This window comes from Chaetodon trifascialis, chromosome 10 (assembly GCF_039877785.1).
Source record: "Chaetodon trifascialis isolate fChaTrf1 chromosome 10, fChaTrf1.hap1, whole genome shotgun sequence".
NCBI classification, from domain to species: domain Eukaryota; kingdom Metazoa; phylum Chordata; class Actinopteri; order Chaetodontiformes; family Chaetodontidae; genus Chaetodon; species Chaetodon trifascialis.
Genome location: NC_092065.1, coordinates 1,546,021 through 1,574,000, shown reverse-complemented (window position 1 = coordinate 1,574,000; position 27,980 = coordinate 1,546,021). Strand labels below are relative to the sequence as shown.

Genomic DNA, 27,980 nt, shown 5'->3' with positions numbered 1-27,980 from the left:
GTATCTGTGCGTGTACTGTGTGAGGGATCCACTGGTGGAAGCAGATATCTGTGTTTACATCGTGGCTCATTGAGCAGAGCTCAACTAAGCCCGAGGAGAAGGAATGTCGTTCAGTCTTCGTATTTATTTTCCATCAAAGTCCCATATGTTTGTTTTCTTTGTTTACTTTTATTCTCCATGGTTAAGGAAAATAGTTAAAAATAAAAGGTTGTTTGACAGATTGTGTCAGCCCTCACAGCCTTCCGCACAACATCTTAGTTGTTGTTTGAAAGAAATATAGTCAGGCAACTGCCTTATCCATCAGCCAGCCAGCAAGCAGAGCAAAGAAAATTAATAAATGAATCTCTCTCCCCTGTCTATTCTCTCTTTTGCAGTCGCTTTATTGATATGAAGGGAAAATGATGATGATACTAAAGCATTTCATGGCTCCACAAAGCAATTTTTCCATTGCATTCAATTTAGAATGCAAGACAGACATGGAAAAATCAAAACAAACCAGCGAAAACACAATTGTTACCTACAGGAGAGAGCTGATGTCAGACAGCAGGTACATTAGTTTATTTTCTTGGCATAAGTGAAACCATGAAAAATCAATAAATTAAGTTAAAATTCCTTATCTCAGTTCAGAGAGGACAAAGTTACTGCACGTTCTGACAGTGCCAAACACAAAACCTTTTGGAACATTTCAGCAAATTCAGAATAATATTCTCTCTTGTTGAGAGTCGCATATGATTGTCAGACACGTCTTCATGTAGATGATGGATTCTGAATGCTTGGATTCGACTTTGCAATAAGAGTCCAACATTGAATTAAAGTTTCATGCTGAGATGTAAGATGTTTCTCTCTTTGTAATGTGGATCAGGTTCAGTATTTATAGGTTTGCATGTTTAGCATTAACTATTACAAGTGGATTCGATTCATCTACTGGGCTGTTTGGTCAGGAAAGATTTTGCTGGTACTTCTTACTGCAGAGAGTACCAGTTCAGCTCTACATTCGTTGTTTGGAAGTACGTCTACTGACACCTGAAATAGATTTCTAGACTTTAAAATGAGAGATTTTGAGTTAGTCCTTTATTTCTGTGTCCTTGGATGACATTCTCTCTGTCTCTGTACTTAATTCTCATGTTTAAGATAAGCTTGAGGCAGCCGGCAACTGAATGTCTGTAGGTGGCACTGAGTAGTGACCAGTTTGTCAATGTTTTTCATATCGCTGTTTAATTCTTATGCATGCTTTACCTGGTTAACACTTGCAGATCCAGGCATACATTACTAACCTACACACAACAAAACAGAATCTTATAATCTTAACTTATCTGCTGCTGCTGTGACAAATGCTGGCTACACTCTGCCTCTCTCAAAGGTCAACAGAGGTAGTTAGACCCAGACAGGCTCTGCTAGCAGCCCCATCAGTCAGGGCCAGCCACTAGAGTCAGGCTATGAAGCACTCCATAATCAGCCCCACCAACAAACATTTCAGGCAGGAGCAGCCGAGCCAGAGTGACTTGCAACTTGTGTCAGAATGCAGTCAGTCTGCAGGAGAACTTTGTCTCATGTTACTTTCCCCTCTGAAAAGTTTCCAATCAACAAAATGCACTGAAAATATCTTAGTGCCACTTTTTCATCTCCCATAACAATCCCATACTCCTTTGTCCGTCTTAGCATCTGCTAAGCTGTTAAGAGGCCATTCGTATGCACTTTACAATCTAAAAATCTGAAAACAGAAAGTGTCATATACTCCAGTCTCACACTAGAAAGGATATCAGTTTGATGACACAGCAGCGCTTCAAAAGGATTTCAGTCAGTCCTTTCACTAATACTGCACTATTGAGATCTTGACTTGGCTACTGTAGTACATTAACGTTTATGTTCTCAAACCATTTCTCCAGACCTGTGGCTTAAGGAGGACATGAAACACTCCAAGTCTTATTTATTTCACACAGAATTAGGTGTGTGGGAATACGTCTGTGATTTTTTTTTTTTTAAGATGGAAAGTGCTTTTACATAAAATTAGAAGAGGTTTTTTTTTTCGTGCTGATCACCTGCTTCAGCAATAGTGCACCACCATGTTGTTCTTGTGTCATTAGCTACATCACGAGGTTGGTTGGTTGGTTGGATCAGGTTGGATACGTAGCTTGCTTGGCAGTACAAAGAAAGAATGGAAGAGGACGAAATTGAGCGGAATTTCGAAGCAATGTCATCACACCCAATAGCCTTCGAGCCACTGAGGAGACAAACACCTCAAACACAGCCACGGGTTGTTTTGGAGGAAGAGCAGCTGATGGTTTCTGCAGGTGCTGAGAGGGTGGGCAACACAGCGTGGTGCGGGTGTGGCAACTGCCCACCCCGACAGAGTGTATTTGTTGTCAGGAGGCGAACGTGGGCTTCTTCTGGGGGATCTTCCCTACATCACTTTATCTCTCACCTACCAGATGCTCTGCTGCGAGAGGGAAGTGTTGGAAGCTCACTGGCTAGTTCGCTTATTCATGTAGCCGTAATGCCACAGTGAACTCATGTAACATAACGCCACACACTAACTAGCTAGTGGACTGGCTGGCTAATGTCACACCACTAAGTTTACTAGTGTGGTAACGTTAGGTTTATTGTGGCGTTACCTTGCTAGCGCCACATTAGTAAATGAACTAACTTACTAGCTAAAAAGAGCGTAACCTAGCTAACCTTAGCTTACTTGTCTCATCCCTCTAGGATGCAGAGGAAGTGCACCTGTGGTTTTTTTCACATGATACTACAGGTACTTTGTGTACTTGGCAGTGTCCTGTCACCCCAACATTGAGGAATGGTGTGGAATCAACTACGTGGATGGCAGATTGGAAATGTGGATGCTATGGCTGCAGATGATGTGATGGTTGAGGCGATGAGGCAGTTACACTGATCGTAGACTGAGTGGGTCTCTGCAAAATTCACAAGAGATTTAATATGGATTGAAAATAGATTTTAACTGTTTTTTTATGTTTATGGTAGTAGTCTAGAATCTTGAATGACTGTTTTATTAATTATGTGAATTGATTGTTTGATGTTTATTATTGCAGAAAATGAAGTGAAATTATCATTGTAGTTATTATGTAATAACTATGCCACAGTATTTTTTTAAGCCTGCCTTCAGTGGAAAAATGTGTTGCTTGTATCCGTGGTCCATTTAAATTACACAGTGTTAGCAGGAATAAAAGGCAAATCATATTGTAAATAGCAAGATTTTTTATTTTATTTTATTTTATTTATTTATTTATTTATTTTTAGCCGTGCTGCGTAAACGCGCCGGCTCAGCGTCTGACGATGTAATGGTTCTGACTAATAGATGGTTTCGTCCGTGCACAAACTGCACGCACACAGGACAGTGCATGCTCTAGCCACTGCAGCCAGTTTCTGTTTTAATGACCTGAATGTATGACTACAGTTTGATTAGTTGTGCTTAATACTAGCGATCTCCACCAGCTAACCTATCTCTCTCTGCTCTGCCACAACGGCACGGTGTTGTGCTCTTGCCTTACGACGCACTACCGCCTCTTTGCTGCCACCGGACTGTGTCGGGAGGTCTGTGGACCCTACACTGTAAGACGAGAAATCAAACACAGATGGAGCAGCTTCTGGCTTTAACCTGTTTGTTTTACGAGTCACCAGGACACCTGATTCAAAAGCCTTCTCGTCAATGTAGTCCTCATTTACAAAGTGCTCGCTGCAAACCCTAGCTACAGGACTGAGAGGGGGACTCTGGCGTTTGAGAGCAGCTAGCCAGCGACGGAGAACCGATTGCCGCTTTAGTGGCAAAACATGAAAATGTACAGTCTTGCCTTGGTTTTTTCCTCTGTAGAATTCATTGCTACAGCCTGGAGCGATACAAAAATGACCTCCCTTGCAGTTCTTCTTTCTTTATGGTTCCATTTTGTCACTGTTGTCACCAGTGGAGTATTGAAAGACCTCGATCCAACCAACCTCTTGACGTCATGCTCTATACCAAGACAAATTGCGGTGCCCTTGTTTGACAACATAAACTTTGGGAGTTAATTTCTTTTCTTACAGCTTATAAACAATGTTAGGCATTGGCTAATGTTTTGGTGTGGAAAACCTTGCATTAATGTGTTTAATGTGTAAGTGTTTCCTGTCCCCTTTAATGTTTCCAGTCACTGTCTCTGTTTTGTCTTTCTTCCAGCGCAGAATTCAAAATGAAACAGTCTCTATTAAAAGTTTCAGGGTGTTTGATCGATGAACAGTGGACTTAAAGAGTTTTAATTCACAGTTTTACAGATTTAGAACAGTGCAGGATTGTAAACACAGTTTACTGGCTGAAGACAGAAAGCCCACAAAAAGAGCGAGAAGTTAAACTGCAGGACAGGCTGACACAGCGTCACTATCAAAGTATCTGCTGATAACAAAATGTGTCACGCCCCATATACTGTGTGATTTCACTGTATGGAGTTGGTCAGCAGTCAGTACTCTATTGTTCCAACAATACTTTGGAATCTATTGGGCTTAAATGTTGAACTTACTCGTTCAAGTTTCACCTCCTAAAGACAGGTGTGGTCAAATGCGCTGTTGCGGACAGTCACATTTCAGCAACCCTACCTCATATTTTATGTACCACATAAAAGTGACATTATAATACATCATATATTAAATAAGTCTGTATTACTTTGTAATTATATTTAAAGGTCAAGGAAACCCACTGTTTAAAAGTCAAGTTTTTTTTAACGTTCAATAAATGCATGATGTCAATAATAATCAATAATCTCATTATGGACCAGTTTGGGATGGATCGATTTTTGCCGTAAATGAGCAGCTCGAGGCAGTAATATTATATATATTTTATAATATAAAGCACCTCATGACTCCGTAATGAAATTTTCATTTGTTCTCTTGAAGTTAAAGGATATCGCTACGTGTGTGTGTGTGTGTGTGTGTGTGTGTGTGTGTGTGTGTGTGTGTGTGTGTGTGTGTGTGTGTGTGTGTGTGTGTGTGTGTGTGTGTGTGCATTAACGAGAGTTGCTGTGTTTGAAAATGTGCGTGTTCACGTGCATCTCAGTGTGCGTCTTTTGTCATTCTGGTCATGCCAGCAGTCTGCCGACCGTCCCCTTTTCACTAAAGGTCACGTCTCCTGTTGTCTCTGATGACATTTAGTCCTCAGTCTGTCTGTTAGAATTTGTGCCTTCAATTCATCACGTTCTCTGCCCAGCATGCTCTCTGGCTGCCTCATGACCAATGAAAACTCTCAGGAGCGTTAACAGCCAAAGAGGTGGAGGTGTGGCATAAACAGGATCATCAGTTTGAATTATAGACCAGCAATGAAAGCTTGTGAATGAGAAATCTCCCATTAAAGTTTGACTTGCTGAGCCTAGTGATGAACAGCCATCAGTCAAATTAAGTGACAGCAAATTACTTGACTGTATTTTTGATAACTGTCTCATAAGTTTAAATGAATTAAGAGAGTAACTGACCAATTGATGGATAATGAAATGTCAGACCCAGTGGCTCTGGGCTCTCTTTTTTCATTCGTTACACAACCATTTCTCTAACTTTTCATTTAAACAATATGATGAATGCCTTCCAGGACAGATGACATCACATTTCCTCTCTCTTTCTTTGAGTGTGACTGTTTGGAAAAACTAGAAATGCTCTTTATTTCCGATGCAGTCAGACAGCACATCTTATGAACGTGATTTGACTTGGTGTAAACCCTTTCTCAGATAAATCAACAAAGACACCTTTTAGCAAGGCGATCCAGTCCCGGTGCATAATTGCAGCTGATGTGAAGCTGTATGGATTTGAGGTTGTTCTCCAGCAGATCTTTGTTCTGCATAACCAAATGAATGAAGGTTAAAAAGGAGCTGACTTGAACCTGTCTGGCTGCAATCAGCAGTCTGATTTTAAAACAACACGAAAGCTACATTTACTGAGAAACGGTCCTGAGGAACAATTCACCGTCTTCCTCTGCAGGTTAAGTGATTGAAGGTGATCACATTCCTGATAACAAAGAGTCTTCTTTTTTTTCCTCGCTGGCTTGGTTGATGATTGCTTCATTTGGTGCACATGAGGAGGGAACAGGAACATTCAGTCTTGGTGACCTTGTATATGCTGTACATGGAAGAATCACTCTGTCTGTATGGTGTTAATGCAGGACAGGTTTTGGGCAGAAGGTGAACAGACCATCATGCACATAAAGGAAGAAGCCAGATGTCTTCATGGAGGGATTGAGCATCTTTTTTTGGCATTGATGGATTGACTTTATTGTCCACCTCAGTGGAAATGTGTCTTTGGCCTCTCCCAAAGTACATCAAAAGTACACATGCTACACACAGCACAACACACCATTAAAACATATAATGCTGCAAATGTGCAGGTAGCAGCAGAGGTGTTACAGAAAATAACATGTGTTCCCTGATGCATTAATTCTGTGTTCAGTGTCCGTGTGGCGGAGGGAGTAAATGGCTTCTTGTATATACTCCGACTGGCCGTTGGGACCCTGAATTGATGACCAGACAGGAGCAGTTCAGGCTCTGGGTGTAGTGGGTGTGTCTGTCGTTATGTTTAGCTGTTCTGTGCACAGCACTGTCAGATGTATTGCTAAGTTGTTTCCGAGGCTTTCCAGTCAGCTTCCCTGCAGTGTTAACTATTTTGAAGAATTTGTTTTTGCTCTTTACGCCAAAGTACCAAGCTGTTACATTAAATGATAAAATGCTTTCAGCCAAGCTCCTGTATGCCATTTTCAAGTATGTGTTGGCTAACTCTTCAGACTCATTAAACACGATCACTGATTGGCTCTCGTAAAAATACTCTCTGACTTCTCATTGAAAGTTAGTGTCTGATCAATGACCCCAATGTTTAGTGAGAATTCTCATTCTGACTGTGATTCTAAATTTAACTGGGTGACATTGAGGCTTGATTACTTTTTAGTTTAATTTAGTTTAATACTCAGTTGATCTCCAAATGAGAAATCCATTTCAGAACTTTACCCAAGGATTATGTAATTAAATTACACAAGAAGGATCCATTGTTCTTGTCTGCCGGGCTTGAGTCCAGGACATCCAGTTAACAGAGGATCTGTTTTCTTATAGTGCAGCCCGACTAAAGGTGTTGTGCCCAAAGACAAGTCAAACAGCACTGCAGCTAACAGTAGTTTTGTCAATTCATAAATTGATTATTTCTAGTCTGTAAAATGTCTCCAGATGGGGAAGATGCTGGCCACATGCTCCCAGAGCCCAAGTCAGTCAGTCAGTCAGTCAGTCAGTCTGTCTGTCTGTCTGTCTGTCTGTCTGTCTGTCTGTCTGTCTGTCTGTCTGTCTGTCTGTCTGTCCGTCCGTCCGTCCGTCCGTCCGTCCAGAGGTCCAAACCTCAGGGATTTAATTTACGGTATTTTTGATTAACTGACTGTTTCCTCACTTGAAAATCGAGGAAAATTGCTGAAATCTGTGCCTTTTGGATTATGCCCACTAGGGCTGGGCGATATGGCTGAAAACTCTATCACGATATAAGTTATAAGCCTTTTAGATGATTTGTCATCAGGTACTGAAGCAGATACCTGCATGGTGGTCAGCTGTTTGTGCGGTGGTGCTGCAGTTGCAGATGTTGTTGGACGTTGGCGAATATGGCTGCGCTCAAAGAGTGAGCGCGGCTGAGGTGGTTAAATAAGTTTGCGGTGTTACCGGTCTTGGTGGGGACGACAGTCTTGCATAAGTTACAGACCACATTGGTCTGACTACGGTCCCACTTAAAAAATCCAAAAAACTGCCATACTGGCAAGCTGACTTTCCCTGTTTTATCGACAATTTCTTCGCTCGCTGCAGCGCTTTCTATTTCTCATCTCAGTCCTTGCGGAGCATCAAACACGAGACAACGCGATGGTGCAACCGAACTTGATAATGTTACATGATTGGCGTGTTAGCGTGTCTCTCTCACTGATTAGCGATTACTCCCTACGTTGCTCAGTTACCTGAGAGCGAGTGCCTTTGTTCATGCAACAAACCTCGCTTCGCAACTTCAGGTGTCTTCCGACGAAGAAAAAATATTATCGAATGTATCGAACGCATTTTTTATTGATATTGATGACGTATCTATCATGAGACGTATCGCTATCGTTTTATCGCCCAGCCCTAATGCCTACCCTGCTGTATTGGTTTATGTGAACAGACCAAATGTTAATTATGACTAGATTTTTCGGATGTGCATCGGAGTGCATCACCAGCCAGACATCAGTATCCTCTCATCAGTGCAGGCTGACAGCAGCTGCTTGGCCCAGTTGACCACAGGCCAATCTGAAAGACCCTTTTCTGCTTGGACGAGAGCCTGCACTTCACTGCAATGAATAGCTGGCCAGCTGCACTTAGTTTATGCACGTATGTGTTTTTCTGTGTGGGTATGAGGCTGGTGTTCGTATGAGCCGAGTCTTTGTCCCACCCTTCCTATCGTCAGTGCGATGACGAGGGAGTTAACATGACAACCCAACACCCCCACCCAAATATAGTGTCTTTCAGCCCAGGAGTCAAATGAAGAATGGGCAGGTCATCTGTAGCCACCAGCTGAACCAAACATCAGTGGAATGTCTCACTTTAGTATTAAATAACTTTCTTTTTTCTTTATAATTTCTTAGATTTTTGTCAGTCCTGATAATGTTTTCCTCACCAACTTCACTCTTGAAGCCTCCAGGCTGCTCTGAGCAGCCACAGGATTTGGGATTTGTTTGAGGGGTCAGTTATCCGTTAATCTCTCTAAGCAGGTCATTATTTATGCTCTATGCTGTCCCTGATACGCCATCTTTGTCAATTCAGCCTGCTTTTTTTTATCTCCTGATTTTTCCTTGAAGCTCAGATTTCTGTGGCTAATGAGTCTATCAAAGGCAGCAGTTCCTTACCTGCATCTGTCTTAACGTGACCAGCATTAAAGCATTAAAGCAGGCCTTCAAAATCATAATCCACCGAAGGCAGAATTTCAGTGTGAAAAACACTCAATTTGAAACCGCGAACAGTTTTCAGGTAGAATAGAAAGGTCACAGCTCCAAATATCATCTGATTGTAACCAGCATTTTTTCTCCCTCATAGAGATGTTTGTGAAATTGAAACATAAATTGAAAACAGATGGCAGAGGAGGACTCTGTGACACTGTTTAGCTGCTTCATTCTTCAATAATATCACTAGCGTTCCAGCTAAAACACCTTAGTCACACTCATTCTTTCCAACAGTCAGGACAGGAAACTGAGTTGAGTCAGTGACTTTAAAAGTAGTCCACACAAGTAGAGGAAAATCACCACACGATCTCCTCCAAAAACTATAAATACAGTACCTTCTAGTACTGCTGGTAGAGTACAAATACATTGCAGCCATGGCCAACATGTATCATCATAACGGTGCTGCTTGCTGGGGTTTAAGAGGAGCGTGGAGCAGCTCTGTGCTGGAAGGCTGGAATTGATAAGGATCATTGACTCAGAGTTGTAATTTTCCAGTCCACAGGATCTCATATAACTGGATCAAGAAAATAAATTGTATTGAAACCCGACTTTGCTCTTGCAGGATTGAAGGGTGATGAGAGCTGGTATGGCATTTGGGATGTAAAGTAAACCTATAAATACTTCAGTGCTTTTTTGACATCTGTCACGTTTTATAGTCGCTGACGGTGCTGATGAAACGTGCTTGTGCTGATTAGTGTGCTGGTATACAGTCGTGGTGAATCTGTAGCCTTGAAGGCAGTGTTTAAGGCTGTTTAAGTAGCTGATAATGAGAACTGGGTTTGGAAAATCAACTACTTGCTACACACAAACACAAATGCAAGTAAAGTGACCACTGTTTGTCCTCTATCAGACGCTTTGGACGCACCAAAAAGTTGTATTTGCATGGTGAATTTTTAAATTGCTAGTGAATATTGTATTTTAGTTCAAGCTGCCGGCTGAGCTTCATATCCTCCCTGGTTTTCTACCCTCATTGCATCTTAGCAAGGCTTACCCTGGTCTCCTGGTGTTGTGTAATTTCCCATCTGAGCAGCAGGACTCTCTGGAAAATGCCAAATCCTGCATGTGGATGATGTGTTTTGGCATGAAACGTTTCATGTCTTGAAATCACAAATCTCCTTGAATCCTTGCAGTTGTTCGGATGTTTTTCACGCAGTCTTTACTCGCCTTCTGTGCAGACATGACCTAGTTTTTTAGGATGTTCAGCATTTGATTCTACAAATATCTTTTCTAAAGTGTCCTCTGTGGTGCAGAAGAGAGGTTTCCTCCTATCTAACAGTGAGCTCTGACCTGTTCTTCTTTTTGTGTCCTCTCTGCAGTAAGCATGTTTCTCAACACCTTGACGCCCAAGTTTTACGTGGCTCTGACGGGCACCTCCTCCCTCATATCAGGACTCATATTGGTAAGAAACACCCATTTTGGTACTGATTTTAAAGTGAAATTTCTAATTTTAATTTTAATTTTTAATTTCATTTATATTACTTAAAGTAATTACTCCTTGAATCACACAGTGTGTGTGATTCCCGGCTAATAGTACATTGTTCTGACGCATCAGCTAAATGTACAAAAAACACTTGATGACTGTGTGCTCTCACTTGACACTCTCATTCATAATGTTAAAAAGAGTGTAATTTGTTAGGACTACAATCACAGGTTCACAGGCCACGAGGAGCTGAGGAGAGAGGAAATCTATACTCATTTGGTCCGTCATAAGATGAGCTTCACAGACATGGCAGCCTCTGGCAGTTACTGTATGTCGTCCTGGCTCATCACACCATGCAGCGCACTTTTCTAACTACAGAGAACACATTTTGGGTTGTTTTTTGCCTTAAACACTTTGAAATTAGCACCAAGCTTCTCCCTTAGCTGCTCTGGTGAAGGCAAGTGTTTGGGTATGCTTTTCGGTCTGAAACTATCTCTCAATCTACGGCTTGCGCTTACGTCAGTCTTCAAAAATAAACAGAATAAATAAAGACGCAATAGAATGGAACTGTTGGCAAGGCTCTTCCCTTTTATGCAGGTATTTTATCTCTCTTTCAAGTTCTTCACAGAGACAGCCAACTGTGGAACAGTGTTTGGTCAGTATTTTAAAATAGCTCCTCTCTTAATTAACTGACTCTCTCTTCCCGGCGGGCTGCAGGCCAATATGTGTAGGCAGCTTAGAAAAGCTGTTGAGCTTTGCACATGCTCTGTGAGATGATTAAGAAATGTGGAAGCCAGTCGGTGTTATAGGAGAGATACTGGTCATTTCTCTGTAATTGGAAGAGATGTTTATGTCCCGATTAGGAAGGTTTCCAAACTCTAATCAGTATTCTGCATGTTTGTCTCACATTCATTCATTCATTTAAACTGTTACCATCAGTGCTTCTTCTGTCGAGGATGAGTCCTTTAGAGTGAATCTAATTTTTTCCAGTTTAAGGAAGTAAAGATTATCTGTAATCTGACAAAAGTGACAGGGAGGAGTTTTGGCTTCGAGCTGCAGCCAGTGATGATCTTCATCCCCTCCCACACCTCCCTCATGCTGTTGTTCTGCAACTTCTGCTCAAACTTCCCTCCGTACTGCTCCTTTGCCTCCCTGAGCTGAGTTCCCTCTGCACGTTCTTAAGCTCCTGCTGATCACCGTCCTTGAAAGCCCTCTCCTTCTGGTTTTGAAGGCCCTTGATGTCACTCGTGATCCAGGGCTTGGTGTTAGCATAGCAGCGCACAGTCCTTAAGGGAACATATTGTTGAAACGGTCATATTTTAATAGGGCAGATGTGTTTGAAACTAGCATACACAGATTTGTTTGTCAGATGATGAAAGGAGAGTGATGCCAAGCCCCTGCACAGGGCCGAGACGTGAAGGTAAATGGATTGCACTTAAAGTATACAGTGCTTTTAACCTGAGAGCACAGCAAAGCACATCCTGATGACAGTGGAGCACCAGACTGCTCCTCAGGAGCACTCCGAGCTTTCGTCAGGAACACTTTAACACGCAGATTAATGGACAAGCCTCTCTGCCCTCCGAGTGGGTCTCAGGCATGTGTCATCATGACCCAACTGTCCGAACAAACAGCAGGGTTCACTCATTACTTCTTCCTCTGTAGCTGAAGGTGGTAATGGCTAAATTACAGGAGAAGCACACTCTGAGCCTCTGTGGCACAGGACTGAGACCCCCGACAGTGTTAATCACCAGAGTAGCTTAGTCCACATCCTGATTAAAATCATAACTTTGCGTTTGGAAATCACAGCTATCGAAGCACAACTGAAGTTCTTTAGCTGACGAGGTGTTTTTCTCAGCTGTGTGCTCGCCAGTCTTCATATGTACATCCTGTTTTAAATGTGATTGGCTGGTGAAACATTGAAGGTTGACTGCATCTTTAATTTGGTCTTCACTGAATAAAAGTCATGTGAACTGTTCAATAAGATTCTCCTTCTGTTTCTCCTTGTTTCTGTCAGATATTTGAATGGTGGTATTTCAGGAAATATGGGACCTCCTTCATAGAGCAGGTGTCTGTGAGCCACCTGCGCCCCCTGCTGGGCGGAGTGGACAGCAGCTCCCCCAGCAACTCCAATACCAGTAATGGGGAGGCTGACTCCAATCGACAAAGTGTGTCTGGTAAGAGCTGCTAGATGCTAAATGTCACCGCAGACCAAAGAGCACCTCACAGTGCTGAACATAGCATCAGCATGAAATATTTTTCATGTGCCGGATCAGAGCTGTAGCTCTTTTTGGATGTTTAACATCATAGCCAGCATTTCCCATCACTCACACCAGAATAAATATTAGTAAGAACATGTTAATATTCAGGGCTGCACGGTGGCGCAGCAGGTAGTGCGCGTGCCTCACAGCAAGAAGGTCGTAGGTTCGAGGTTTTTGGTCTGTGGGAGGAAGCCTTTCACACAGAAAGGCTTCCTCCCACAGACCAAAGACATGCTCATTAGGTTGATTGGTGACTCTAAATTGCCCCTAAGTGTGAGTGTGCATGTGAATGGTTGTGTGTATGTGCCCTGCGATCGGCTGGCAACTGGTCCGGGGTGTACCCCGCCTCCCGCCCGTTGACAGCTGAGATAGGCTCCGGCCCCCCTGCGACCCAGAAAGGGATAAGCGGCATAGAAAATGGATGGATGGATGGATGTTAATACTCTCTATATTACAATATGTTTACCAGCGGGTGCCAGCAAGCATCATGATCCAGAAAATCCATCCATGTTAACCATTTTTCAGATCAAACCAACAAAACAGGAGATCACCACAAACACAAGAGCAACCCAAACAGGAAAATGGAGGCCTTAAATGTTCGTGCTGCTCGTGGGTCTTGTGATGGTCATTATCGTTTTTATCTGCTGCAGAAGGCCGACTCCAAGTCCCTGCTCCCTTCAGCTTTTCTGCTCTCATTTCTTTGCTGGTCACTGTTGCAGTGAAACAGAGCTTTTCAGTTTGGTTCTGCTGCGTTAACTTAAAAACTGAGAGCTTAACAGCCAAAATGTTGTAAAATGTCAAAGCGGGTTTTCAGCTGCACTGACACAAATCCCTCTGGGCTGCTGAAGGCAGCGAAAGCATTGTTTTTAGCGTGTCGTTTTCTACTCTCAGCTAATGTTTTTGCAGACATGCTATCAAAATACTGTTTTGTGCTGCAGATATAGATCACTCTGAACACTAAAATCCAACACAGAGACATCATAGAGCTTATAATGTCACTTTCTGGAGTCTGTGCACTGACACTTAATTAGAGGCTGCCTGTCTGGCCTCATAGAAAGTTTATTTGAGACGCTCCATCCAGATGAGTTTTGTCTGAAAGTGAAGCTTCCAGCTGTGAATGAGAAAATATATCTTTCACTGAGTGCTGTCACGCTGTTCTGAGAGCTGCTCTTCTTACTGTTCATACTGCAGCTACAAGATGACACAGCCGAAAACCTGTGATAGCTTTTTAAAAGTAAAATCAAATCAGGAAGCCATAGGAAGAGTTACTCTGTGAGTTTCACAGCGAATAAAACCTCCCGACCTCTAGTCTGTGCCTGTTGGTCTACATTAGAGCAGACTGAAGTCCCCGTCTGTCCAGCAGCGTCCTCCACAGCCGCTCTGTGAGCTCTGCTGAACGCCTTGTTGGCTTCCTCTCTGCACCAGTGATGCTTTGATCGTGGTTAATCCTTTGAATGTGTATTTGCTCCCCCATGGAAATTCATTCATTTCAAAAGATGAGATGTCATGAAACAAGCTTTACAGCTTTTTTTTTTTTTTTTTCTTTTTGGACACTCTTTATTTAGCATTTTCAATAGAAGAGGGAAAAAAAAAACAAGTTGACAAAAAGCTGCCAAAGAAACAAAACAAAACGAAGACATTGGGGCTCCTCAGTTGATAGTCCTATATTTAATGTCCAGTGTCTTTCCTTGTTAATGTGTAGCGTCTTCAATTGTTTTGATAAAAGCAGTCATCTTTTCCATTAAAAACATTTCAAAAACAATTCCTTTTGTAACTCGACAAAATTTTTAAAGAGCCCTCTGTGGGTCAATGTACATATTGCTGTAATGCCCCTGTTCCACCATCGTCTGAATCCAGCATCTCTGATTCCTGGTTTAAATCTGGTATCTAGAGCAGGCCAGATTAATAATTTGATATCTCCCTCCATATTATATTCTTTTACCATCTTGCTCCAGATAGACAGTGTTTGCTTAATAATTTCATTTTTGCTTTGTTGGCCCAATTTGTTTCCTATGTCCCCTAATGTTGCCTGAATCTGGCAACTTACCATCTTGGCCCCTACCGTATGTCTTTCCATCTTGCCTGATATAGAGGGCAGCTTGTACAAACCAGGAACTTTACTTGTGCTGCATAAAAGTATTGTTTCAGATTAGGCAAGGACAGCCCCCCTCTTCTTTTGGTAATTGAAGAGTCCTATGCCTGACCCTCGGTCTCTTTCCGGCCCAGATAAATCTAGATATAAGTTTGTCCCAGTGTCTGAATTGTGTTTCTGGAATCATCTGTGGGATGGATTGGAAAAGGTATAACAGTCTCGGTACCACATTCATTTTTATTATCTCGATTCGTGTCTCAGAGTCCATGTTAAAGGCTGACCACCGCCTGATATCAGTCTTAATATTATTGTTAATGTTATTATAATTTATTTCAAATGTTTTGGTATGATCTTTTGCCAGTACCACACCCAGGTATTTAATTATTTTGGAATTCCATTTGATTTTGTATTTTTCTCTAATTTGCTTTACAGCTTTTTTATTTAAAAAAGGAATCGCGTTAGCAGCAAAGCAGAGTTGCTCAAATGCTAATGATGTCTAACCTCACCTGATCGGTCTAATCTTCACAAACCACCTCCAAAGGATCCTGTTGTTGAAGTCTCTGTGGAGGCATGATGCAGCCTGCTTTTGTTTTCAGCCAAACAACTGTGAGTTGAATAGGATTATGTGTGTAGCGTTAAATCAACAAGCAGCGATTGAGGGAAGAAAGGCAGTCTAATTATTTTGACTGTACTAATCCTCAGTTTTCTGGCTAATAATCTACTCAATGTAAATCCTTCCATTGAAATCAGGGTTGCAGGGTGCGACGTATTCTTTTCATTCGTTACAGCAGAAGTCAAAGACAGACAGTTGAGGTGAAGTCGCTTGATTGATTAGTCGCAGGTGTGCACACAAAATGCAGTACAGCATAAATTCAACAGGTATTTGAACTGATTCTAATGAGTCTGCATGAAATTCTTCTTTGCATTTATTGACAGGCTTTAACATTTCTCCTCAAAGTGTTATTTTAGTGGCTTTTCAACTATTTGTGGAGTAAAAAATGTCTATCTTTGATATGGTTGAGGTGTAACTGTGGTTAGATTTAAAGGTAGTGGCCACTGCTGAAATAATGAGGGAATAGTTCATTGTTTAAATTCTATTTATCAAGGCAAAATATCAAACATTTCCATTTCTTCAGCCTTTAAAATTGGAGGATTTGCTGCATTTTTTTTTTTCTATATCGTTTTAAATTGATAATTTTCGGGATTTCCAACTCTTGGTTGCACAAAACAAGCAATATGAAGATGAGATAGACAAAACACCAAAAACTATGGTGATGAAAATGATGATTAGCTGTTGCCATGATGCCTGTTAAAGGGGTAATTCAGCAAATTTGAATGGCACTACCTTTAAGTTTGGGAACTTGAAAGAGACAAATTTTAAAAAATCTGTGTTTTATAAATAAAAGAGCATATTTTGACCTGTAGGTATGGATACGGGTCCAGCTCCCACATGTCCCACAATGCATCTGGATTGCTTCTTATACTCAAATCCTTCCCTAAGGGGAACTCTCCACTTTTAGTGCGTAACACAAGTTTTCTGTTATAATTTTCCTCCAAGCCAAAGCTGGTAACCCCGATTACATCATCAGTTGTTGTTGTCATCATCTCAGATCAGCAGTTTCTCCTCATGAGGAAGGGCCAGAGCTTCTTAGTGCAAGTTCAAAAGTATTTTTGGTATTAACATTTCTAAACTCCGTATTGTTAAATCTCACATTCGGCTGGTGAACACTGTTCGCCAACACACGGGCTCATGACTGTTTTGTGACAGCAGTGCGAGTTTGTGTAGAAGTGTGTTTGGTCACTGAGGAGTTTTAAGGCCTTTTCCCTGTCAGCCGCACTCTCAGAGCGGTCAACGTGCCAGTCATGGCGCCTCAGGGCGGATGGCGGAGCGTGCAGTTGAGCCCTTTGAAGTGCGTAGAGGAGGCTCAGTGTCAACTTTACCCTTGACACTCATTGCCAGTGTTGTTCTCTCTGTCCTCCCCCTGCAGAATGTAAAGTATGGAGAAATCCGCTGAATTTATTTCGTGGAGCTGAATATAATCGGTGAGTGACAGCAGCTAAGCTAACTGCATGTGAAAGCCCTCGGCCGGCCTGCAGCTCAGACCTCCACCGCCTGTCTCCTTCCCCTTCTCTGATCTGTTTAGTTCACTCTGCTGCCATCTTTTTTCTCTTATCTGTATTTCATATGCTTCATTCTTCACCTCCCGTTCTGTCATCTGTTTGGCATTTTCCCCTCAGCTACAGTGTATTTATTTTCCCTCTCTTCCTCCTCTATTTCCCCATGTTTCATTTATTTTCTCCTGTGACCAACTCCTTCCTCCTCTGTTTTGACTTTGTGCCTCCTCTCATTTGCTTCTCCCCTTTGAGATTTCTTTTTGTTTTCGCCCTTTTGATTTCCTCCCATCAGCTTCTATTCCGTCGCTCCTCCTTTGTTCTCTTTTTGATGTGTCTGCCTGCTGTTCCTCCCATTGAGTCATCCACCACTTTTCCGTTTGTCATGTTGTAATTATGCCGTCATTTTCTCTACCTGTCGCTCTGCAGCTTAACTTTGGCCCCTCTCAGTCAAGCACGGGTCCAATTAAGTCTCTGTAGCTTGTGGCTCATTACAGTTATCTGAACAACATCTAACTAACATCTGAGCTTGTAAAAGCACTCTCTCTCTCTCTCTCTCTCTCTCTCTCTCTCTCTCTCTCTCTCTCCTCTTTGCCTTTCATTGGGATACTTTCCTCCTTCATATCATTGTGTGTGTTCGGCCATTTGCTTATTACCATTGTGTCTCCGTGCTGGTGTTCAGGTATACGTGGGTGACGGGTCGAGAGCCGCTGACATACTACGATATGAACCTGTCAGCACAAGACCACCAGACCTTCTTCACCTGCGACTCAGACCACCTGCGGCCTGCTGACGCCAGTAAGCACTCACACTGTATGTGTACTGTGTGTGTGCACAGATGGTCAGGTGACCCCTCTCTTTGTGTGTGTTTGTTTGGGGGCAGTTATGCAGAAGGCATGGAGAGAGAGGAACCCACAGGCTCGCATTTCTGCAGCACATGAAGCTCTGGAGCTCGAAGAGTGAGTCTGTTTTTTTTGTCTCTCTGTCTCTAATCTATCGGGCTTATAATAATTCATCACAGTGGAAACACCCAGTCAAACAATCAGGCAGTCCTCGGAGCATGTGACATGTTAAACTTGAAATTTAAAGATATGATTCTTGTCAAAATGATTGAAAATGCCCCGTCAATATTTCATTTTCCTGGTAAAACTTTTATACATCCAGACTTTCGTCCTCATTTTCCTCCTCTGACCTGCTTTATATTCATGAGGTTCAGGATATTCATGCATACAGAAAATCACCGACCAGCAGTGCAGAAATGTGTTTTAACTGGAACTTATTCAAGGGTGCCACAACAGCAGTTTTTTGCCCACTTAATCCAGATTTTCTCCACTGGTTATCCCAGACCAGGTCATCTTTTAGGTCACGAGCAATCTGCTTAAGTCATTAAGTTGCTGGCATCTCACTGGTTCACATCTGCTGCGATTTTGACCAAATATGGACGGACAGCACATCACTCGTTGACACTCTGGTCTTATATTAAAGACACCTTAACGACATCTTAACTTCCTGTTTCTGGTGTTTTTGTGTTTATTGTGACCCTTTAAAACAGAGCAGTGTCTACTTGATGGTCTTAATACAGCAGTTTAATCAAAGTGTGATCTTCTCTTTCTCCTGTTTTTTATTCAAAGGCTTTTTCAATGCCTGAACATGTGAAAGTATTTAGTATTTTACATGAAAAAGGCAAAAATGTAGAGGAAGTCATGCATAATTTTCAGTCTTATCTTTTAAATCCGTTGGTGAGCATATGCACTTTTTGTAAAAAATCCAGCAACAATTACTGACAACAACCTCAATTTTATCTCAAAGTCCCAAACGGTTTCTTTGAGGTCAGTAGACTTGAATGCAGTGTGAAGTGACAGATTAGAGCTGCAGGATTTGTTGGTGGGATGGATTATTGGCCCTGTGGGTAGCTGCATCATTCATAGGGAAAGACATGTTTGCTTGTTTTGGCGGCAGCATCGATTTATTTTTAGGAGCATCTGTGACTACAAAGGCCGTGCAACTCATATCGAGGCTGTGACAGCAGGTCGACTCAGAGGAAAACGCCTTTGATCAGTGCTCTGTCAGATGCTGCTCACAAATGCATGAGGCATAAAAGCTGTTTTATAGCACAGAGGTGACACGCTGCGTAGACAAACAAGACGCCCTGTGTATTCAGTCGCTGAAGCAATGAATGAGTCCACAAGGATACGATAATAAGTTATTCTTTCATTTCCTGGTTAACACATGCTGCTTTTCTCCTATCTTCTCCTGCAGTTGTGCAACAGCATACATCCTACTGGCGGAGGAAGAAGCTACAACCATCATGGAGGCGGAACGTTTGTTTAAACAAGCGCTAAAAGCCGGAGAGAGCTGCTATCGCCGCAGCCAACAGCTCCAACACCACGGGACACAGTATGAAGCCCAGCACAGTGAGTATAATCAACCCAGCACTGATCACTTTTTTCTCTCATATGGTGTCATATTGCAGCAGGACAATTGATCATTCTTTCATATTTTATAAGAGATGTTCAGTGTTGCACGTGTATTTCATTCTATGGTCAACAGTCAAAGTGAAGCGAGTGTGTTACATTTCGTGTTTGCGTGTCTCCACCAGGAAGAGACACCAATGTGTTGGTGTACATAAAGAGAAGACTGGCCATGTGCTCCAGAAAGCTTGGCCGAACACGAGAAGCAGTTAAAATGATGAGAGATGTAAGTACACAGCCTGCCAGCATATTGACATGTGAAGCTCAAAAGGCCTCAGTTTGATCAGCAGCGTCACAAAAATCACACAAGATTTCAGATTTCAAGGTTTACATTTACCCAGCGATGACCCAAAGCTCTTGTGTGCTGACTGTGCATGTGTCGCCCCCGTCTGGTATTACATGTAACAACAGTTGTGTGTTTTCCAGTTAATGAAGGAGTTCCCTCTCCTCAGTATGTTCAACATCCACGAAAACCTGCTGGAGTCACTACTAGAGCTCCAGAACTACGCCGACGTCCAGGCCGTTCTGGCCAAGTACGACGGTGAGACGCACACACACACACACACATACACACACATACACACATATACACACACACACACAGTTAATGTTTTTCTTTATATTCATATGAAAACACAGAACATAATTGTTGCTGTTGATGTCACGATACACAACCACGTCCAAAGGTGCTCGTACCAGAGCCACTGATTGCAGGGACAAAGCAGTACAACCACTTAAAGCATAATTTAACACTAAATGCACTTTTCTGAGTCAATTATAATAATTTTTAGCAGCAGAATTGGTCCTAAATTACACTCAAATTGACATAAAATGTCTTGAATTTATTCTGTGAAGCTCAGGAAAGCGTGATGATTAGTCAGGACATCAATCAGTAATCATAATCAACTTAGTCATCTTTCGAGCTCAGAGGGCAAACATCTCCTGTTTGCTGCTTTTATGTGTGACAGGAAATCTTATGTTTGTAATGATGGTAGAAAACAAGCAGCTTGAGGACCGCACCTCATTCATGATGGGCTTAATAATAAAACGTCTGTGCCAATTCAAGAACACATGAGCTGCATTTTGAAACAATGATGAGAAAAATGCTGCAAAGAGCAAAAACACAGAAACACTGCAGCTAATAATAGTATTAAAAATAACTTTATTGACACAGCAACTTTCATGCAGAGATACAGTGTTCAGTCTCTGTCATAGTTCATGCTGCTCAAAGCGTTTCTGTATTCATTGTACTTACAGTCAGAAACCATGGCATCGACAAGCACATCCCCGCTTTGGCTCAGCTGTATGACTGGTGTCATGTTTACGGGCTGAACAAAGGCAGATCATGTTTAACTGTTAGCCAAGTGAAAATAAAACCGCTCCAAAGCTCTGAAACCAAACCTCATTCCGTTAAGTGACAGATCCCTCTGGGCGGCTGCAGTGCCATCAAACGCAGCCCCCCACCCTCCTCTATCTGTCACCTGTAACTCCAAACTTGTTCTATGTTCTGTTAACGCCCCTTCTCCTCTGTCCACGTCTGCTTTGTGTCTCCTCCACAGATATTAGCTTACCCAAATCCGCAACAATATGCTACACAGCAGCTTTGCTCAAAGCCAGGGCGGTGTCGGACAAGTGAGTATCTGTTTTCATCGGCTGCAAAGCTCCAACAGGGGCGCGACGTACCTGCTGTGCTGGTCAGGAGTTCAGAATAGAGCTGAAAATGCCCTGCGGGCCTGGTTAGTGTGAGGTGGCAAAGAGCGCTGAGCGGCATGCAGGAACGACGGCTTAAATTGCACTCTGTGGTGCAGTCCTGCCTGAGTTTGATGTTGACAGTGTGCAGAGACTAAAGCACCACAGTATTTCTATTTACTGTTTATTGTTTTATTGTTTTGTGTCTTTCTGTTTATTTTTTAGATTCTTTCAGAGCTAAAATTTGTCTTCAGCGCTTTCCTGTCACCCTGAAACAAAACATATACGGTGATGTACAGAGCAGCTAGTTAGTGACAAGGGAGCGGTCTGCATGTCAGCATCTTTATTTGAGAGTGGGAGTCATTTCCAAAAACACTTTGATCATGTGTGTGTGTGTGTGTGTGTGTGTGTGTGTGTGTGTGTGTGTGTGTGTGTGTGTGTGTGTGTGTGTGTGTGTGTGTGTGTGTGTGTGTGTGTGTGTGTGTGTGTGTGTGTGTGTGTTGGGGGGCGGGTTGTGTGCGTGCGGTCAGATTCTCTCCAGAGGCAGCGTCCAGGCGAGGGCTGAGCACAGCAGAAATGAACGCAGTAGAAGCCATCCACAGAGCAGTGGAGTTCAACCCCCACGTCCCCAAAGTGAGACCTGCTACACTGCACATGCACACACACACACACACACACACACACACACACACACACACACCTGCTGAGGTCGCATTGTGATCACATGTTCACTGTGTAACACAGCTACAGGCCAGTGAAGGTGACTGTTTCTGTCACTGGATTAATGCTCAAACTATGAGAATCTGTTTGGAAACCATCTGAACTTTTCTCTGCTCACGTTAAACACCTGCTCCTGACAAAGCCTCACGCTGATGTGCGTTTAAGGCTTCAGGTAAAGGAGACATGATCTCTTCTGAGGCTGCAGGTTGAATGATTCAGCACTGATGCACTAAAACATGAGAGCTGCCACAGAAATATTAAAGTGTTGGCGGCTATGTGAGAATAAGTCTGACTGTGACAGATAGATACACAATAAAACTGTGTAACACTGAGCTGACGTGTGTCATCCACCTCGAGGGCAATCTGGCTATTTTCACAATGGATTTTTAGCATTATGACTGTGAATGTAGAGAAATTAAAAGCTGTGTAAGGTGTCATTTTGTAGTTGAATTGCAGCACACTGGATTTAAAACGAATGTGGGGTCATTAAGTCATCGTCACTGTTTTAGCTTTTAGTTTCCAGCTGCTGTGGATGCAGGCTCGGTGGTCTTAGGTGCTTTCTCTCCTACGCTCTGCCAGCTTTCCTATAACGTTTGCTGCCACATAATCCTGTTTATCCTGTTTCCTCCTCCTCCTCAGTATCTGCTGGAGATGAAGAGTCTGATTCTTCCTCCAGAGCACATCCTGAAGAGAGGAGACAGCGAGGCCATTGCCTACGCCTTCTTCCACCTGCAGCACTGGAAAAGGGTAGAGGGGGCACTCAACCTGCTGCACTGCACCTGGGAGGGCAGTGAGTACACACACACACACACACACACACACACACACACACACACACACACACACACACACACACACACACTTGCACAGTTCAAGTGATATCAGGTGCATCAGCCCTTTGTTGAAACCAGTGTGTGTCTCTGTGTGTTGCAGCGTTCAGAATGATCCCGTATCCTTTGGAGAAGGGTCACCTGTTCTACCCATACCCCATCTGCACAGAGACGGCCGACAGAGAGCTGCTACCCAGTAAGAGACGCCCCGACACACACACACACACACACACACACACACACACACACACACACACACACACACACTGCGTGTATTCATGCACTACAAGGCAGAACATGTCTTCAGACAGCAGTGATAGCAGAGCTTCCTTCATTCGTCTTCGTTTGTCCTCAGAGATTCAAAGACAGAGAGACGAGCTGCTGCTGGTTTGTAGCACAGGTGACACAGTTTGTTGAAGCCGGCCTCTGATTTGACGGTTTCAGGGGAATAGTGTCCTCATTTGTCTGCCTTCATGAGGACGGAGCTGATTTGCTCTTTTCCTTTAAAATAATGATTCTAATTTAACATCTGGCACAAAAATTGAGCGGCCATTAATTATTATGATGATGAGACAAATTCCTGAACAGAGCGGTGTGTGTGTGTGTGTGTGTGTGTGTGTGTGTGTGTGTGTGTGTGTGTGTGTGTGTGTGTGTGTGTGTGTGTGTGTGTGTGTGTGTGTGTGTGTGTGTGTGTGTGTGTGTGTGTGTGTGTGTGTGTGATGTGTGTCGTCCTGCTGTCTGCTCAGCAGCTCATCTGTCTTCACACTCAAACCTACACTTGATTAAGTTGGCATCCAGCCACCAGCAGCCACACACTACACTGTGTGTGTGTGTGCGCGCGCACACGCACATGTGTGCGTGCGTGATGCGTGTGTGTCTGAAGTTCAAATTGTTGATTCCTCATCGTTTGTTCATTACATGTTGTTTCACACTGACTCTCAGATGTTTGTGTCTTCCTCTGATGGAAAGGTAACTCGTGCTTTGAACGAGGGGTCAGAGGTCAGCCTTCTCCGGTCCACATTTCAAACACTGAACACAGTGTTGATGCACAAAGTTTGTTTTTCATGTTCAGCTGCAGAATAAAATCACTAATGTTATCAGTATCATACTGTTGATGGAGCTGAATTCCAGCAGTGACGCTTCAGATTGTTTCTCATATGATTCAATAAATCAAGTCAAACTTTTTTGAATGTGTTAATGCTGACGGAGCTGATGAGTTCAAGAGCATTGATTTAATAAAAAGACTAATTTAATTGTGTGTGTGTGCGTGTGTACGTGCGTGCGTGTGTGTGTGTGTCTGTCCCACGTGGAAGCAGTGTTTCACGAGGTGTCGGTCTACCCGAAGAAGGAGCTGCCCTTCTTCATCCTCTTCACAGCCGGTCTCTGCTCCTTTACCGCCATGCTGGCTCTGCTCACACACCAGTTCCCCGAACTCATGGGAGTGTTTGCCAAAGCTGTGAGTGCACGCATGCATGCGCGCATACACACACACACACACACACACACACACACACACACACACACACACACACACACACACACACACACACACACACACACACACACAAACAGACACACACACACACACACACACACACACACACACAGTAACTTGTTTGTAAAGAGAAAACTGTGAACTTTGGTTTTTGTTGCAGGAAAAAGCTGCAAAGATCAATCAAAGTTTGACTTTTTCTCTGCACAGAACTTTGGTCTCTCCCTTCACTGTTTGATGACGGCCATCTTAAAAATGCATCTTAATTTCCATAAAGTCTGTAGAGTGGAATAATACGTCTGTTGACCCCCAGACCTTCCTTCATGTGCCACCCTCGGTTCAAAATGTTTTTCTCTCAGTAACTGAACAGGCGGATTGTGCTGAAGCTGATTTGACTGTGTGACCTTTCCTCTGCCTCCGCCGCCACCACAAACTCTGTCTTAGGCTCCTCGTGTCACAGCGTTCTGTTCTCTTTCCTGTTTCTTGGTGGTTTGTGGACGTTTGTGATGTGTGGTGGATTTATAATTTGTTTAATTTGCTAAATCGACCATCGGACCAGTGCAGCTGACATGTTTGAGGTTGGTGAGCTTGGTCAGACTGTAGATTTAAGACATTTTGACTGTTTTCTAAAAGCCCGCTTTAATGGAGCTGAACAAAGCGTGTTTCCACTGCGGCTTCACGCCGGCAGATAACCATGCTGGAGATGGTCATTAATGCTGCTGAAGCGGTTTGAACCTGCAGAGGTTCAGTGTCCTCTTCCATCCCTCAGAGCCACCTTCAGCTTTCCCACCTGTATTCATAGCAGCCAGTGGGGGGCGCTGCCTCCTCCGCCCCTCCCTGCAGCCTGCAGTGCTGTGCTGCTCACCTGGAATGAGAATGAGCTCTCCCCCCCTGATGTGACGCTATCAGCAGATACCATCTACACCATCTATCAACCCTCTGAGTTGGAGCTCTCCCTACACACACACACACACACACACACACACACACACACACACACACACACACACACACACACACACACACACACACACACACACACCTGGATTTCACACCAAATATTTAAGGACGTTGCTGCTCTTCAGGCTGTCCTCTTCTGATGACACCAGGACAAATTCCACCTTTATTGTTATTGTCATTCTTGTGAGGTTACCTGACATCTTTCCCAGCAGAGGTGAGCTCATCCTGAGCAGCACCTCCTTTACAGCTGCTCCTGATCTGGAGTCTGGATCCAGATACTCCAGAGAAAAACCTGCGTGAGTAAACAAACGAGCCCCAGACCCCCTTTAAAAATCACTTTGTTGAGTTGTTGAGTGAGAGGAAACTTTAGAAACACCAACACTGAATGTGTTTGTCCTTATCTGGATAACACGACCAGAGACTAATACTGGTGGACATGAGGTCATCAGGCGGTGAAGTATGTACACCTGTGCCTGAAATGACCAATGATGAAGCGGGAACGGGAAGTCCCTCAACACACCTTCACTTTGAAGCTGACGCAGAAATGTAGATTTAATGCAGAAAGAACTGGAACACAATGCTCCGTTTGTCACCTTTTAAACCCAAATATGTGTGGTTGGGGGGGGGGGGGGGGGTAAAAGAAGACACAGCAGACATTTTTTATAGTGAGAAATAACTGTTTTAATCTTTGCTGTTAATAATCCTGAAAAAAAGCTTTGACAGAATCAACAAGTTGATTAAGTTGTGATGAAACAATCTCAACTCAAGGTCTACAAACAGACCTTTTCCAGAGCTTTCAGGCCAGTCACACTGTCTTCATCCACTGATGGACAGCTCTCAGGACATCTCATTCTCTCTATTGGACACAGTGGTTTGAAACTCCTGTCAAGGTCTGTTTACAAGCTTTTTCTGAGCTTTCAGCTGCATCATCAAGTCTTTCAGTTCCAAAAAAAAGCTTGTAAGTGTTTTATTGTGTGAAAATTTTCCAAAGTCGAGAATGAACTTTGAAACGTACATTCTGTGTTTCAGCTTCTTAATGTACCGAGTTGCAGTTTTTCTCTTGTTGTTCAGTGAATATCGATTGTCGACCTGAGCTCTGGAACTCGAACGTTTTCCCCAAATAAACTTAAAGATTCTAAATATGAGATCCTGAACATTAAAATAGCAGCAAACAATTAAGGATTTGTTTCAACTAAAACAGAGCAGGTGATTGTTGGAACAGTGGAACGACCAACAAAGACCGTTTTGAATGAAGTGTTTTATGATGAGCTGTGAGCTAAAATCAGTGTTGTTTTGAATGGAGTCCAGTGGCTTTGAAGAGAGCGGTATTATTTCCACCGAAAGCGGTTCAGGCTTCAGGGACTGACTGGAGTCCAGAATCCTGAAGCTGCTTTTCAGCTTCATAACATTTTTGTGACAGTCGTTCTTTGTCTCTCTGCAGTTCCTCAGCACGCTGTTTGCTCCCCTCAACTTCATCATGGAGAAGGTGGAGAGCATCCTGCCGTCCAGCCTCTGGCACCAACTTACCCGCATCTGAACCCGACCGGACCAGACCAGAATCAGACCCGGGACTTGGAGCCGACCTCCGTGCAGACAGAAACGGCCGAGCTGAAACCCAGAATGCTGCGCTGGACTGGACTGACGCGCCTTCGTGCCAAGATTACTGAGTTCAAAACAGAGGACAGACCAGGACAACGGAAGAGGCGAGACACAAAAAGGCAAAACAGTCCAGAATTGGTTTTGACTTTATTTGATATGTTTGCATTTTTGGGGGTTTTCAATCATTTAAAGCTGTTCTTTTGTTGTACAAAAAGAGGTGATCAATTGCCATCATTAAAAAAGTGAGAAGACAAAAAAAATACAATAAAGGACTTTTTGTGTATTGCTGCACGCCGGCTTCTTCCCGCCATTTTGATTCACGGTAACAGAAATGAGCAGAGCGAGCGCAGCCGACCACAATGTGGAGCCGCCGAACCGTCAATCTGTAGAGTCCACAGGTGGAGAAGAGCTTCACCTGCAGCTGACAGGTTCTTCAAACACTCATACATGAAACATGGGGTGAGGTTTTCAGCCCCTCAAAGACGACGTGCATACTTTTGTTTTAGGTGAACACACATTGCTGTGAGGTGGTGCAGAGGAGTGATGAAGGTGTCAGACCTTCAATGAAGTGTCAACAGTCGGCAGATGTGTGTTTCCCCCCTGATGGATGTCTGTGATCAATCTCAACCTTTAACTTATTAAAACCAAACAATTATCAAGACAATATCTGTAACAAACACCAGCATCAGAAATTCTGTCCTGTGATTGGCTTATACTGCAGGAAGTGAAGTGTTTATTGGTTAAAATGAGTCTGTTGGTTACAGACTGCGTTCAGCACACATCTGACTTTAATTTATATAAGCACATATTTACAGAAACAAACCGGCCTGTCAGGTTCACTGTGAGCATTTGGATGGCGTGTGATTGGCTGAGTTGTGCAGGTGTACAGGTTGTTTTTTTTCATCTCAGGTTGGTTCCAGACTCAGGATCATTCATCTTCACAAACACTCTGCAGGGTGAATAAATACAGTAACAGAAGTAAGGACTGAAGATTTCCTCGTGTGGGTGACGACAGCAGTCAGTTTTCTCTGTTCTCCATGTTTTCAGGCTGCAGTTTGTGTGTCGACCCCTACAGGTGAGGAAAGTAATGGCTGCTGCAACGTTAACAGGTTGTCTCTTTTCGCTGCTCTGTGCAGTCAGTCATTCCAGCTCTCCACTGGAGGAAGTCTCATGAGTGTTAAATGTGAATAAATGCAAAGTGAAGCTCATCCACATCCACCTGCAGGTCTGACCTGATCACTGTGACTTACCTGTAGGTGGTGAAGGTAGGCAAGTGTGTACCTGGTCTAAGTATGAGTTAACAGAAATATTAAAGCAGGGGTGAGCAACCTGTTCCACAAAGGGCCGCTGTGGCTGCAGGTCTTCTTTCCAACCAAGCAGCAGCACA

The 27,980-nt window shown here is 43.2% G+C and overlaps 1 protein-coding gene across 2 annotated transcripts in view; it reads left to right on the top strand.

Annotated features, from left to right (window-relative positions):
• The window catches only part of LOC139337324 (suppressor of tumorigenicity 7 protein homolog), a 49,212-nt gene extending 22,336 nt beyond the window's left edge, over positions 1–26,876 (top strand). Inside the window, exons 3-16 of one of the 2 annotated variants that reach the window (XM_070971869.1) lie at positions 10,267–10,349; positions 12,385–12,544; positions 16,709–16,763; positions 17,515–17,630; positions 17,716–17,791; positions 19,092–19,246; positions 19,432–19,529; positions 19,730–19,844; positions 20,863–20,935; positions 21,523–21,625; positions 22,352–22,502; positions 22,646–22,738; positions 23,859–23,998; positions 26,436–26,876. In XM_070971869.1, the coding sequence (XP_070827970.1) occupies positions 10,267–10,349; positions 12,385–12,544; positions 16,709–16,763; positions 17,515–17,630; positions 17,716–17,791; positions 19,092–19,246; positions 19,432–19,529; positions 19,730–19,844; positions 20,863–20,935; positions 21,523–21,625; positions 22,352–22,502; positions 22,646–22,738; positions 23,859–23,998; positions 26,436–26,531 (1,514 nt within the window). In that variant the 3' untranslated portion in view covers positions 26,532–26,876. Of the gene's footprint in view, positions 1–10,266; positions 10,350–12,384; positions 12,545–16,708; positions 16,764–17,514; positions 17,631–17,715; positions 17,792–19,091; positions 19,247–19,431; positions 19,530–19,729; positions 19,845–20,862; positions 20,936–21,522; positions 21,626–22,351; positions 22,503–22,645; positions 22,739–23,855; positions 23,999–26,435 lie in introns of both variants that reach the window. The other variant, XM_070971868.1, reaches the window with a different exon arrangement.
• Positions 26,877–27,980: the final 1,104 nt, after the last annotated feature.